At 47.5% G+C, this 14,971-nt stretch overlaps 2 protein-coding genes across 7 annotated transcripts in view; one reads left to right on the forward strand and one right to left on the reverse strand.

Moving 5' to 3' along the window:
* Positions 1-2,969: 2,969 nt before the first annotated feature.
* Positions 2,970-7,475, reverse strand: LOC103350602 (uncharacterized). Its single transcript, XM_089331495.1, has 2 exons — positions 7,187-7,475; positions 2,970-4,204 (listed from the first exon to the last, which is right to left on the reverse strand). Exons 1-2 carry the CDS (start codon positions 7,473-7,475, stop codon positions 4,173-4,175), a joined length of 321 nt encoding a protein of 106 aa, XP_089187621.1. The 3' UTR covers positions 2,970-4,172.
* Positions 7,476-7,753: 278 nt separating this feature from the next.
* SCAF4 (SR-related CTD associated factor 4) overlaps positions 7,754-14,971 on the forward strand; it is a 64,158-nt gene continuing 56,940 nt past the window's right edge. For all 6 annotated transcript variants that reach the window (XM_008267178.5, XM_017347217.4, XM_051859485.3 and 3 more), the window contains exon 1: positions 7,754-7,895. In XM_008267178.5, the coding sequence (XP_008265400.3) occupies positions 7,866-7,895 (30 nt within the window). In that variant the 5' untranslated portion in view covers positions 7,754-7,865. The remainder of the gene's footprint in view (positions 7,896-14,971) is intronic.

Raw genomic sequence — 14,971 nt, forward strand, 5'->3', positions numbered from 1 at the left:
GATTGCAGAACACAAGATGAATATACAAAGTCAATAACATTTCTCTATTAGAAACAAATAACTGGAAATAAATTTTAAAAACAATATAGCACACCAAAACATGAATTATCCTGGGATAAATTTAGCAAAATATGTGCAAGACATGTTGAGATCTCAGCAAACATTGCTAAGAGAAACTGAAGATCTAAATAAATAAAAAGATAAATTGTCTTCACAGATAAGAAGACTTAATATCTCCCAAACTGATTTATAAATTCAATGGAAACCGAATCAAAATCTCAGCAGGCTTCTTGTGTTGTCTTGTTTTCACTTACCATTAACAAGCTGATTCTGAAATTTTCAAAGAAATTCAAGATTATGGAATCATAAACAGATTTTTTTAAAAGAAGAACCATGTTGGAGATTTACACTAATAGATTTACTTGAATTACCAGAGAAATTAAGACATGTGGCATTTATATGTGAGATGGACATACAGATGAAGGAACCACAGTACAGAAACAGATCCACACATGCATGACCAATTATCAGCTTTTTCAACAATTAGTGCTGGGACAACCGGATATCCCATTGGTGGGGCTGGGTGGGGGACGACAAAGCTCCACATTTACTTCACATCATATGCATAAATTAACTCAAAATATGATACAGACCTCAACATAAATGCTAGATCATAAAGACTCAAGAGGAAAAATGAGAGGGAACCATTTAGTACTCTGTGGGTAAACCAAAATTCTTCAGTATGACAGAAAAGCATAAACAACAAAAATTCTTCTATTCATCAAAATTAAAAATATATGGCAGGGCCGGCATCATGGCTCAATAGGCTAATCCTCTGCCTGCAGCACCAGCACACTGGGTTCTAGTCCCGGTAGGGGCGCCAGTTCTGTCCCGGTTGCTCCACTTCCTGTCCAGCTCTCTGCTGTGGCCAGGGAGTGCAGTGAAGGATGGCCCAAGTGCTTGGGCCCTGCACCTGAATGGGAGACCAGGAGAAGCACCTGGCTCCTGGCTTCGGATCAGCACGGTGCACCTCCCACAGCGGCCATTGGAGGGTGAACCAACGGAAAAAGGAAGACCTTTCTCTCTCTCACTGTCCACTCTGTCAAAAAAAAAAAAAAAAAATATATATATATATATATGGCAGTAGGTGTTTAGGCTAGCAGTTAAGACACCCACAACCCACTTGAGTAGCAGAGCACCTGGTTTCAATTCACTCCTTTCCCAACCCTGCTAATAGGCACCCGGGAAGCAGCAGGTGAAGGCTGCAGGGGTTGGGTCCCTGAGGCCAATGTGGCTAATTTGCATTTTGGCCTCCAGATTTCAACCCCAACCCAGATTCAGCCATTGTGGCCATTTGGGGAGTGAACCAGTGGATGGGATTGCTGTCTCTCTGTCTTAAATAAATAAACTATTTTTAGAAATTGAAAACATCTTTTCAAAAGAAAATGAAAAGGCAAGTCACAGACTGGAAGGAAATATTCCCAATATGTGTACCTAACAAAGGGTTGAATCCAGATAAATAAAGAACTCACACAATCCAATTAGATGACAAATGATCCCTTTTTTAAAAAAGGGTAAAAGATTTGAATACACATTTAAGAAAACAAAGTGTATAAATAGCCAATAGACACTTGAAAAATACTCGACAACAACACAGGGTGTCAGACTCTGGGGGTGGGGGGAGCTCCAGGAGGAAGGAATTTACCTGCTTTTGCTCACCCCACAGTGCCTGACCATAACAGATGCTCATATTTATTTTGTGAATGAACAAAGGGCAAGTGTTGGATTGGGATACCCCAGTTCCAGAAGTGACATTTTCACTTAAGACTGGATTTTTAAAGCTTATTTATGTATTTATTGATTATTTGAAAGGCAGAGCAAGAGTGAGATCTTTCATCCACTGGTTCACTCCCCAAATCCCTGCAACAGCCAGGTGGTGGGTGGGCCAGGCTAAAGTTGAAAGCCAGGAACTCCATCAGAATCTCACACATGGGTGGCAGGGACCCAGGTACTTGAGCTACTATCTGCTGCCTCTCAGGGTACACATTAGTTTGAAGCTGGATAGGAAGTGGAGGTGGGATTCAATCTCAGGCATTCAGAAATGGGATGTGGGCAAAATAACCTGCTGTACCACAATACCCACCATATCCCCCTTTTTAAAGTTTATTCTATTTTGAAAGGAATAGCAAGAAAGAGCACCCTATCCAGTGGTTCACTTCCCAAATGCCCACAATTGCCAGGGATGGACTGGGTTAAAGCTGGGAGCCGGGAACCCAGTCCAAGTCTCTCATGTAGGTGGCAGGAACTCAATTACTTGACCCATCACCTGCTGCCTCTTTTCTAGCTGGAAGCTGGAATGACTTTCTAGAAGTAGGAACTCAAACTCAAGCACTCAGATACAGTAGGTGGGCATGCCCAGTTCCTTCCCCCATCCTTGCCCTGGCCCCCTTGCCAATTCCTATTCTTAGGTAAGATAGGAAATGGTCAAGATAAAATGTTTTCCTTTATTACTGACTCATAGGCTCACTGTTGTACTCATGACCACAATTACCAATGCATACTTTCTTGCATGATTTTTGAAATGAGTTTACTTACTATAAAAAGTAAAACATTTTCTACAGGGAGTCTGGGAAGTACTGAAAATTTAAGGAAAAATGAAGAATCCCTAAAAGCCCATCACCCAACTGCCACAGGCTTGTCCTTCTTGGAATTCCTGTTTTCTTCATTGTCCCACTATCCTGGCATCAACATAAGGTGCATGAGACAGAGGCTGTCAAGAAAGAGGTGGGTCCCTTGGAGATGGAAGGGACATATGTGGAATTTGCCAGGAGGCAGTTGGAAAGACAGTTCCAAACCAACAGAGTTGAGGCCCCTAAGTGTGGAGGCAGAGGAATCACAGAAGTGTAAGGTGAGCAACAAAGAGAGGAGAAAGCTGGTCAGAGAAAGAAAGCAGACCAGGGAGAACGACGTCTCATTCAACATATTTTTATACTTATTTTACTCAAAGGATGTAGGAAATATTAAGAACTCATTTTCCCCTGGATCCTGATCTATACATGTCCTCTCTCCATGTTCTCTATACCTGGGGATTGTACCCAGCTCCTTTCAAGAAAAGGTTCTGACATGTGAAGGGCACAGAATTTACCAGAATATCACTTCTTGAAGGCCATCTTTTCCATCCTCTGAGTAGGGATTTGACCAACTTCTTTTCAAATGTCGATGTTTAGAACAGCTCTTCAGTGCTGTCTATTTTCACATCCACATCATGAACAAACCGATCTGTTTAATTCCATGTTCTTTGGAAGAAGGTAAGTTTGCAAGTGGATAAAATATCTTGCTGATTTTTGTCAGTCACATCCATTTATGATCCTCCTTTTCAAGAGGCTGCATCCCTACTGGTTCAAGGTCTCTAATCACAAAGGGCAGTTTTTCACAAGCTTTTTCACTTGCCAAAAATTTCCTATGGGAAGATCTGACTCATCTGCCTGGAGAGGTAGAGGTGGAAGTCCAGCAGCAGCTGTGCAAATGGCTGCCAGATGTCCCAGAGCAGGTAGAGGTGCAGCTGTCTTCAGAATGGAAAAATGCTAGAGAAAGCTGCCCAGGTGCCCAAAGTCTCGCTGATAACACAGTCTCCAATAGCTTGTAAAAGCTTCCTCCTCAGCACTCTCAACAGAAAAACAAAACCACCTTACCCAGAAAAGAGCCTCTTACATCTAAGTTATCTACCTTAAACACTTGGATCTTAGAAGTCAAATCTTGTTCTTTGTGCTTTCAAACCTCAGCAGGCTGATACCCAGAAAAATATCATTCCCTCATTCAAAGATCATTGCAGAGCTCAAAACTCAACACCTTCCCCAAAGACCTTTTCCAACCTCGAGACTTTATCCTGGCCTTAGGCCAAATCAATTCCCCGATGCACAGCAGGAAAGAAGACTGCTTGTATGAACTGGGGAGAGGGGGAAAATCTCATTGGTTTCTGGGTCCCTTTTTAAGTTCCACCACGGTGCACAGAAAGAGGTAGGAGTAGGCAGGACCACATGGTGTGAAAATGCTGCAATGCTTTTTTTCAAATAGCAATACAAGCTACAAGGTAAGAAGCGCCACAGTGCATCATGGGAGCATTTTTTAGTGGGAGATGTTCAGACCAGCTGGGAGGAGAGCAGGAACGTTCTTTAGCGTGGATCCTGGCACGAAGAAGGTTCATCTGAGACAAAAAGGTAGTAATAAGTGATGAACGAGCAAAACAAATGATGTCCCAACATCAACTAGGTGCAAATCATGCCTGCCTACAGGGAGAGGCAGGGAGGGCTCTTCTGTGAGAACAAAGGCCCAGTGTATTCGTTTCTTTAAGAAGTATTTATTATTATTTATTTGAAAGGCAGAGGTACAGAGAGGCAAAGGCAGAAAGAGAGAGGTCTTCCATCCACTGGTTCACTCCCCAGATGGCCACAATGTTAGTAAAATGGTGCCATCTTCCCAAGCCCAGCCTGGCTTACTAGAAGTCAGATGACCAAATGGCCCAATTGCAAGCATCAGCCCCACCCCCACCCTAACGGGATTCACCGCTCCCACTTCCTTACCTCTGCAAAGCTATACGAGACCTGTTCTCCGAATACAGGCTGCTGCTCTCTCATGCACGGAGAGGCAGCCTGTAAGGTTTCCTCCACCCGACAATAAACCTTTTCCCTTACTCCAGTGTTTGTGTTTTGTGGGGACCTTCCCTTTCACAGAACAGCCAGAGCTGGACCAGTCCAAAGCCAGGATCCAGGAGCTTCTTACAGGTCTCCCACACAGGTCACAGGCCCAAGGACTTGAGCCATCTTCCTCTGCCTTTCCAGGTCATTAGCAGAGAGCTGGATAGGAAGAGGAGCAGCCAAGACTTGAACCAGCACCCATATGGGATGCCCGCACTGCAGGCAGTGGCTTTACCCACTATGCCACAGTGCTGGGCCCCCATGTTTGTTTCCAGATATATCCAGCTAACCACACAACTTAGATTGTGTCCTGGCACTAGGCTGGAAACATGCTGTAGGTATCTTGGACTGCAACTGGTAGACAACAGGGACCTAACTCTTTGAGCCATTACTACTTCTTCACAGGGTCTGCATTAGAACCAAGCTGGAGACAGGAGCTGCAGCTGGGGATCAAATCCAGGCACTCCACCAGAGGATGCAGGCATCTTCAGCAGTGCCTTAACAGCTCAGCCAAGGGCACTGTCTAACGCAACATGGGTAGTGCTGAGGATGACAGCATGGGTTTGGAAATCATAACTCATGGGGGAGAGAGAGTAATAATGCAGAGATAGAAAGTGAACCTTGGGGCCAGTGCTGTGGCACAGTGCACTAAACCTCTGCCTGTGGTGCCAGCATCTCATCTGGGAGCCGGTTCTAGTCCCGGCTGCTCCTCTTTCAAATCAGCTCTCTGCTGTGGCCTGGGAAAGCAGTGGAAGATGGCCCCAGTCCTTGGGCTCTTGTACTCGTGTGGGAGACTGGAAGAAGCTCCTGGCTCCTGGCTTCGGATTGGCATAGCCCCGGCTGTTGCAGCCAATTAGGGAGTGAACCAGTGAATGGAAGACCTCTCTCTCCCTCTCCTGTGTTAACTCTTTCAAATAAATACATCTTAAAAAAAAAAAAAAGTGAACCTCAGCATAACCATCTGGGGTCTGTCGCTCTGGGAAATGATTAAGGGTATCTTTCTTTCACCTTAAAAACGAAACAAAACAAAACAAAAACAAACAAACAAAAAAAACAAGCAAAGTCTTGCAGCTTCCTGGTGTCCTGACAGCCAAGTTTCTGTCTAACGTCTCCTGCCTGCCTTCCCCTCTGCAAAGCTCAGCGGTTCAGCTTCTGCGCTTGCCCTCGCCACTCCAGCCACATGCAGGATGACCTCCACGACTAAATGCAGCAGGCACCTTCTCATTCTGATCTTGCTGTGCGTCTCCCAGGCCTTTCTCCACCTCTTCTTACCCCTTCCCTACCTGCCTTCCCACGAGGACACCCAGAGGTCTACACCCTCGAAGCCATCTCTCTTCACTCCACACCTGTTTACCCAACTGCCTCCCAGACATCCTCCCGCACGTGTCCCAGGGGCAGCTCAAACTCCACCGGCCCCAGGCGGAACTCACCAGGCTGTGTGACCTTGGGCAGGTTACTTAACTGAATGAGGACTCACTCCCTCAACTATAAAACCAGGGCGGGACTAATAGCCACCTCCCACAAAGCTTGAGGCAGAGATCAAACAAAAGACAGACTAGCATGCCAGGCAGGCCCTGGCACCGGGTAACCGGTCCACAAGGAGTCACCATTACTCCGCCTTCCCTCCAACTCGCGTCTTGCACTCCATAAATTCCCTAGGTGGCCGCATACACCACAGCCTCCGCCACTCCTCAGCCCAGAAGCCCTTGGCATCCTCCTTGACAATCCCGCTTCCAGGGGCCAGGGCCGAACCCCCCCCCCCCCCCCCCGCGCCACTCCTCTGGGAACATTCAGCACAACCCCATCTTTCTCAAATCTTTCAGTGACACCCGCCCCCCACCGCCTTGGGGATAAATTCCAAACTCTGATGAAGGGCAAAGACCCCCTTAGGGCCTCATCTCATGGCTCCCCCCTCTCTTAATCCACCTGACAGATCTCCTCCCTCCTCCTCCTCCAGGTAGCCTAGGTCCGAGCTACCTCCTCCGGGAAGCCTTCCTGGACTTGCAGTCGGCTATCTTCTTTGTTCCCCAAGGCTCTGCTAACCACTCTGATAATTATCTGCTCGTTAGCCTGCCCTCTCTCCGCTACACTGAGGTGTCCGTAGGCAGAAACACTCATTCAAGTCCAAATCTCCCAACACCTCCTACGGTGCCCGGCCAACAGCAAGGAGAGCGAATTAAGGCCCCGTTTCCGCCAGCGAGGAACCGACTCGGTTCCGCGAACCCACTCCTCCCCGCGTGGCACACGGCCGCCCCGGGGCCCCCTCAGGCCTCTGTGGAAACCCAGCCCCGGCGCCTCAGCCGGAGCACAACCAGCCGCGCGGACAAGGGCGGTCGCGGGGCCGCCTCGGCGCGGGCTGTTCCTCCGGCGGAGCGCACGGGAGCCTGCCCATGCTCGCCCGGCGGGCCGGCGTGAGGTCCCTGCGCCCTTTGTTCCAGGCCGCGGAGCGCCGGCGGCCCCGCGTCCGCAACGACCGGCTCACAAAAACGCACCCCGGCGGCGCCGCGCGGACGCAACCGCTCGTCCCCGGCAGCCCGCGCGCTCGCCGGCGCCCTTCACCGGGGCTCGGCGCCAGCGCCCCGCAGCCTCCCGGCCCGCGGGCACCGCCGGCGGGAAAGCGCCCGGCCTCCCGGCGTCACGCGCCAGCAGCCGGGCGCGCGGGGCGGGGCCAGCGCGGGCGGGCGGGGCGGGGCGGGGCGGGCGCCCGGCACAGGAAGCGCCGGGAGGCCCGAGCCGTCCCAGGGTGCCCCGCGCGGCGTGGACTCGGGCCGCTGCCGCCATCCCGCTGGCGAGAGGGAGAGAGAGGAGAGAGAGAGAGGCCCGCCCGCTCGCCGGCCGGGCCAGTGTGGGCCAGTGCGTGAGGGCGCGGGGGCCGTGTCAGCGAGACGCAGGGCGCAGCCGCCGCCGCCAAACGGACATGTTGGAGCCCAGCGCCGCCGCCGCCGCCTCCTATTCCTCAGCCAGCGAACGGGACTGAGTGCGGGCCCGCCACCCTCCGCCGCCTGCCTCGGCCGCAGCCCCTTCCTGCTCAGCCTCGGGCTGCGCTCAGCTCGTCGCCTCCCCCCAAGCCCCTAGGCCCGGCCGGTTCCTCAGCCCCGCTCCGCCGCGGCGCGAGGTCTATGTGACCGGCGGGCCCGGAGCAGCCGCCGCCGCCGCCGCCGCCGCGCGAACATGGACGCCGTCAACGCCTTCAACCAGGAGGTGAGGGGTGTTCGGGGGCACGGGGTGCCGGGCCTGCTGCGGAGCCGGGGCCCGTTTCTCCCGCCGCCGGAGGTTTAAAGCTTGGGTCCGGGTGGGGACGCTTCCTGTCCCGGTTCCGGGGCGTCGGGGCCTGCGCGGAGCGGCCTTGTGGCCCAGGAGCGGTCGGGGCGACCACGGGAACTGACCCCACACCCCTCCCCCACCGCCCACCCCGAGGGGGCACCGACCTGGGGCCGCCCTCCCTCGCCCGGCCTCGGCTCCTCGAACTTCTCCCTCTATCGGATCCCGGCGCGCTCGCTCGCTCGCTCGCTCGCTCGCTCTGCCCCGCTGCCTGCTCCCAGCCGGGTGAAAGGCTTCGCGGTGCCGGGAGCCGGCCGGAGAGCGGAGCGCGGAGCGCGGGCGGGCGTGTGGGGTTGGGGGCGGGGAGCGGGAGCATCTGCCGGTCGCGGGGCCGGCGGAGCGGCGGCCTGGGCTCTCCTGTTGCTCTGGCCGCGCGGCGCGTCGGCGCTTGGACTCTGATCCCGGGCGGCGGAGGGCGTGCGTCCCCCTCCTCCAGGAATCACACACTTTGGAGATGGAGTTAATAAACGCGGGGTGGCGGTGGGGGGAGGCTCCGTATCTTTCCGAGTTGCGAGCGTAACCCTCTTACAGGCTCTGTGGCCCCAGCGTGACACTTAACAAAGTTGAATGGGAGAGTACTTGCTCCGCCTTGGTCGGCGGGAAAGCCGGCGTTGGCCTCCCGTTCCCCACCCTCGCACCTTCTCCCGAGGTAGTTAATCCCAGCCCCCTCCTTCGGGAACATTTGCATGTGAAAACCTCCCAAAAGCGGGAACCAAGCTGCCTGCCCTTTTTAAAGTTCTCCGGTTGGATCCCTAATCGTTCCAGGTGCTGCTTTTGGAGGGCAGAGTGGATCCGACCCGTTTATCCGGTCGATTTGGGGGGAGAGGGCTTGACCATTGATGCTTTAAAATGCGGTTGCAGAATGGGAAACCGTCGTCACGGGTTGAATTGGATTATCCTCCTTTTTCAAGTACTAAAGAAAAATCAGATGTAGTAGTTCGAGAGGTGTTGATGCGGCCTTAAAAACTTGCTGCATCTTTAAGTGAGATATACTATAGTTCCACTTGTGAATTTTCGTGCCATAATTTTCCTACCGATTTGCAGTGACGTAATAAGGGACCCTTAGTTGTGAGCAGTTGAGACCATTTATTGCCATACAGATTATACAGAAAATGCTTTTTCTTCCGCTGGTGGGTACATGAAAAGTCTTAAAGGTAATAATTGGGACTGCTATTGGACAGTGTCTTGTAGAAGGTGAATAGTGATGATTTTCAAAATAAAATATTTCCTGATTTTTGACTGCCAGGGACTTTGGGATAATGCTGCATATATTTCAGGGTTCAAAGTTGAGTTTGTTTCTTAAAGGTAAAGTTTACTGGAATGTTGGCTCATTGAGGGCAGGGAGTCCCCCCTCTCCTCCCCACCAAAAAGCCAGCACCCATCTCACCGTAGCAGGTGCCTGACAGATACTTGAGTGAGTGAGAATTAATGCAGATAACACAAGGATTGTTAAATGATTTCAAGCAGATTTTTCTCACAGGTTAGAAACTTAACTATTGAATGTTTTTAAATGAGTGAGGCTGCTTTTAACTGTATCCTTAGGATCAGAAATGTTTAGTTCTGGTTGAGGTATTTTTGAGGTTGATATCAAGCACATTAAACAGAGTATCTTAATCCTGAAAAAGTTTTTACTTTTGAAAAGCCAAAGTTAGGATTGGTATTGGCTCCTTGAAAAAAGAAATGCTATTGTGACCTTTCTTTTAAATGTCTGAAATGAGCGTTTTATTGTTCATTATTCATTTTCATTTCTATTCCTAGTGTATATGAATTCAGATTGCTTTTACTTTATGTGTATGCTGCGAGTGCACCTCTCTTGCTAAATTGCAAGTTTCTTTTAGAGCAGTTATTCTAACTTTAAAACCCATCTTTTTGTACCTGTTTGAGTTGTCGTGCTTTTCTGCCCTTTATCAGATATTATTGGTCCGTTCCCAAATCATTTTCATTTGACAGACTTTTGAGAGCCTGCTCAGCTGTACAGCTGTATCCTGAATACTGAATACAGAGACTGCAGGTCCCTGTCACTGAGGTGTCTAATCTAAGGACTGAATACATAGGCAAATAACTTTAATAAGTGTTAGAAGAGCTTCCTTTGGGACCCATGTAATGTGCTGTGGCATGACCATGGAGGATCAGTGAAGACTTGGGGAGAGAATGTATCAGTTTCCCAAGTTTTCAATAATATTTTTGTTTAGACAAAATGAGAGGGAGGAGGGGAGACAGCACACAGCCCCTGCCCCCATCAACTAGTTGGGTCCCTAGCTGCCCACAGTGGTTCTGGGTGTTGGTTGGCTGGCACAGAACTGGGAACTCAGTTAGGTCTATCACATAGGTGGCAGGAACCTTCAGCCACTTGAGCCATCACTGCTGTCCTCCAGAGTCTGCATTAGCAGTAGGCTGGGGCCAGAAACCAGGCATCCTAAAAACCAGAGGCTTAACTGCTAGGCCACCATCCTCTGTCAGTTTTGGCATCTTCTGTCAGATATCGGCAAGTTAAGAAAGGGAGATTGAAGGGCAAACTGAGAAATAACTAGTAGTTTGTTTCCTGAGCCTGCTGGAAAGTAAAGGTGGTAGTTTGGGGCCTGACAGTTTCAGATCTATCTCATGTGTTTGAATTCCTTCTCCTTTCCTCCTCCTCTCTTCCCCCTTCTCTTCTCTTCCCCCTTCTCTTCCCCCTTCTCTTCCCCCTCCCCTTCCCCCTCCCCTCCTCTCTTCTCCCCTCTCTTTTAGATTCATTTATTTGAAAGGAAGCACCACAAAGAGAAGGAGAGAGAGAGAGATCTTCCATCCTGTGGTTTGCTCCTCAAACGGCTGCAATGGCCATGGCTGGGCCAGTTTCTATCCAGGTCTCCTGTGTGGGTGCAGAAACCCAAGGACTTGGGCCATCTTCTGCTGCTTTCCTAGGCACATTAGCAGGAAATTGGATTGGATGTGGAGTAGCAGAAACTCAAACTAGAGTCTGTATGGGATGTTGGCATTGCAGGCTGTGGGTTAGCCCAGTGTGCCACAGTGCTAACCTCAAAGGCTTTAAGTAGTAGAGTGATATCAGAACTACTCGATTTATAGTGTTGCAGGAGGCACAGACTTGAGGAAGACTAGCAGATTGGGGACTGAGGTAGGAGAGGTTAGTAAAGCCTGAACTTGACAAGTCTGTAGTGGAAATGGAGAAGAGGGAATCCTTGGCTTATGGTAGGGTATAGACACCTTTTGCCCCTAAATACTAAGTCCTAAGAGAATAGTGATACCATTAATGCAAGTCAGGCAGTCATTAAAGGTATAGTTAATGGAGAAGAAAATGTTTGATTTTTGAACAGGTTGACATGTATCAAATAGTCATATGGAAATTTTTGGCAAGCTATTGGACATCTAGAACTCAAACTTGGAAGCAGCCAAGAGATAGAAAGGAGATGACCAGGAAGCACTTGGATGCACATGGGAGAAAATTGAGAAGGGGGAGAAAAAGGAAATCAGAACATTTATAGCCTGACACTTTGTATATCCAAAACATTAACTGCAGATTTGTGTCTGCTCCATTTCCAATCCAGCTCCCTGATAACGGGCTGGGAAAAGCAGCGGAAGATAGTCCCACAACTCTCTAGATGCCCAGTTATAGATGAGGAAACTGATTTCCAAGGAAGTTAAATAATAATTCACCTAAGGACATACTGCTAACTGATGATAGAGCTAGGATTTGAGTGCAAATTTCTCGATCGCAATTGCTCCCTAAAGATAGAATTTTGCATGATACCAGAAGAGTCATTGTAAGTTAAAGACTTCAGAAAAGGATACTGAAGATTTTGAGATTAATAAAGTTTTAGTTGAGAGATGATGGGCGATGAGGAAATATGAGGTAGCAGATAGTCTCTTTGGAAGTTTGGTTTTGAGGGAAAAGTTGCTACAAGGATAGAAAGAGGAGAGAGCAGGTAACAATGTAGAGTGCGCTGGTGCCAGGCAATTCATGGGCTTTTACTGTGTATGCAGGGATACATCATAAAGTTCACCGAAAAGTGGACTTTAGAGATCATTTTGATAGAAAAATTTGAAATCCATCCATAGGTTTTGTCATAATACACATTTTGCATTAATTGTTTTGGATACCCCTTGTATTGTAAGGTTTTAGTTTTAGTGATGTTCAAACCTTGGTCTCTATTAGATTGATAGTAGAAGCTTGAGCATTTGGAGGGAATGGGGTTTAGAAAAGCAGTGTCAAACAAACAGCAAAGAGGCTGTGGTTAATTTGGAGCAAAACTAGATAAGAGGAAAGAGAAAGATCAGAAGCATAGGTAAAAGGAAGTTTGTCTTTGATACACAATAAGAAAGGTGAGATTTAAAAAATTATTTGAAAGAGTTACAGAGAGAGGGAGAGATGCAGAGAGAGAAATCGTCCATCTGCTGGTTCACTGCCCAAATGACTGCAACTGCCAGGAGCCAAGAGCCTCCTGCAGATCTCCACCATGGGGTAGCAGGGGCCCAAGCACTCAGGCTATCTTCTGCTGCTTTTCCCAGTCCGTTATCAGGGAGCTGGATTGGAAATGGAGCAGACACAAACCTGCACCCATATGGGAAGCCATCAACTCGGGCAATGGCCTCACCAGCTATGCTACAAGGCTGGCCCCAGTGTGTTTTGTTTTGGAAGATTATTTATTTGAAAGATAAGAGTGACAAAGGCAGAGACACAAAGTGATCTTGTGTCCTCTTTACTCCTCAACGTGCCCACAACAGCCAGGGCTGGGCCAGGCTGAAGCCAAAACCAGGAACTCAGTCCTGGTCTCCTACATGTGTGGCAGGGACCCCAGTTTGGGCCATCCTCCAGTGCCTTTCCAGGTACATTAGCAGGTAGCTGGATTGGAAGTGGAGTGGCCTGGACTGGAACCAGCACCGCCAAGTGAGATGCTGGTGTCAAACAAGTGGCAGCTTAACTCACTGTATTGTACCAGCCCCAAGAAAGTTGAGATTCTTAAATATTTAACAGGATATTTGGAGAATTTTTGCAGCAAGGCATTATATTAAGTGTTGTGAAAGATCAGAAGATGAATGAAGCAGAATCAGGGATCAGTTTTGCAGTTAATGTTTTTGGTCAGTGACTGATGCAATATATGAAGGTGGTCTCAAGATTGCATTGCCTAGTAGCATTGTAGCTGTTTGTGTTAGTGTGTTCTGTGGTGTTCACACAACAATACAATAAACGTTGAGTCTTTAATTCTGTTTATATACTTAATGTGAAGAGTATGGTGTTGGTAGAATGAACAAAAGTTATGGATTGGAACTCATTGTATTTTTAGCCTTTATTCAGTGTTCCCTTAATCCAGAAGAATGTCTTGCCCATCCCACTTTTTTGCACCACCTATAATTTTATTTTAAGCTGTTAATTAAAATGCAAAAATAGTACAGAGGAAAGAATTGACAGTTGTCCTGCAGTGTGCTTTTTTGGCTCAAACATTAACACTTTAGATTTAGTTCCTCTTTTGCTGACAGACTACAAGGAACTTTCTCAAACGTTATCTCCTTGTGTACATGTAAGAATTTCTCTAGGACGAGTCTTTTCAAACTTAGTTTTTTGACCCCTTTAAATTCATAGAAGTTCAGGAGCACAGATTTTTTTGTTAATTACTATTTGTGGATTTTATCTACTATTTGCATAGCTTAAATCGAGAAATGTACTTAATTCATTAAAATATTAAAATAAAATTGGTAAAATAGTAATTATTAAATAATTACAGATTATCATTACACATTAGCATAAATATAATTTTTAATGAAAAATAATGTTCCAAAACAAAAAATTAGAAGAGTGGCATTGTTTTTCATTTTGCAAGTTTCATATGAACTTTGATTTAATGAAACCTTTACTCTCACATCTACTTTTCCATTCTCTTGTAATAACACATATCAGGTAGCCCTTGGAAAATATTATTTTATAATATACTTGTGAGAAAATTAATTAAAAAGACAGGAAGTGTCTTAGTTACATTATAAAAACAGTTTTGACCTTAGAGACAACTGAAAGGGACTCAGACTCTGAGGGTTCCTTAGATTACTTTTTGCAGTATTGAGGTGCTGAAGTGATGCACATTTAAAGCTGTGGTAAAAACAAGAAGAAAACATACATAGTAATTTACCTTTAAAATCGGACATAAATTATACTTTGTAAATATTTAATGTACTAATCAACTCTGGAACACTTATCCAGTTGGACTTTCAGTCTTGACCCATTCCCCTGACCAAAAGGAACAGTTGAGTTCTGCATCTCAGTGGGGGATTTGCTGCCCTCTACTATTTTCACTGTAAATTGTTATGTGTGGCTATTAACATATTTGACTTGTTGATGACTGTCTTGTAGAGTTTAGATAATCTGATGAGGATGCCTTGTTAGATAAATTTTTTAACCTGTAATTTTATTTATTTATTTTGAACATTTCTTCTCTAAGAAATGCACAAAGAATTCAGAGTTCTTATTGTGGAAGAGTGTGGAAGAAGACTAGGTGAACAGTTAAAGTAAAAATTGGAAATTGTTCTTGTCACCATGTTGTGCTGTTCCTTGGAATTTTTCTTTTCTTTTTTCGTTCAAGAGACAAGAGAAAGCTCAGGAGACTCCCAAATGCCTGCAATGGCCAGGACTGAGCCAGGCCAAAGCCAGGAGCTGGGAGAGCAATCTAGGTCTCCCACAAGGGCAGCAGGGACCCAATTACTAGAGCCATCACTTTTTGCCTCTCAGAGTCTGCATTGGCAGGAAAAAGGAATTAAACCTAGATGTTCCAATATGGTGTATAAGCATCTCTCTCTCTCTCTCTCTTTTTTTTTTTTTTTTTTTTTAAAGAGAGAGAGAGAAAGGACTTCCATCCACTAGTTCACTCCTCAGATGACCATGACGGCCAGAGCTGAGCCTATCTGAAGCCAGGAGCTTCTCCCAGGTCTCCCACGCAGGTGCAGGGGCCCAAGGACCTGGGCGACCTACTGCT

This window comes from Oryctolagus cuniculus, chromosome 4, assembly GCF_051225735.1.
Source record: "Oryctolagus cuniculus isolate XC-2025 breed Fujian yellow rabbit chromosome 4, ASM5122573v1, whole genome shotgun sequence".
Classification (NCBI taxonomy): Eukaryota; Metazoa; Chordata; class Mammalia; order Lagomorpha; family Leporidae; genus Oryctolagus; species Oryctolagus cuniculus.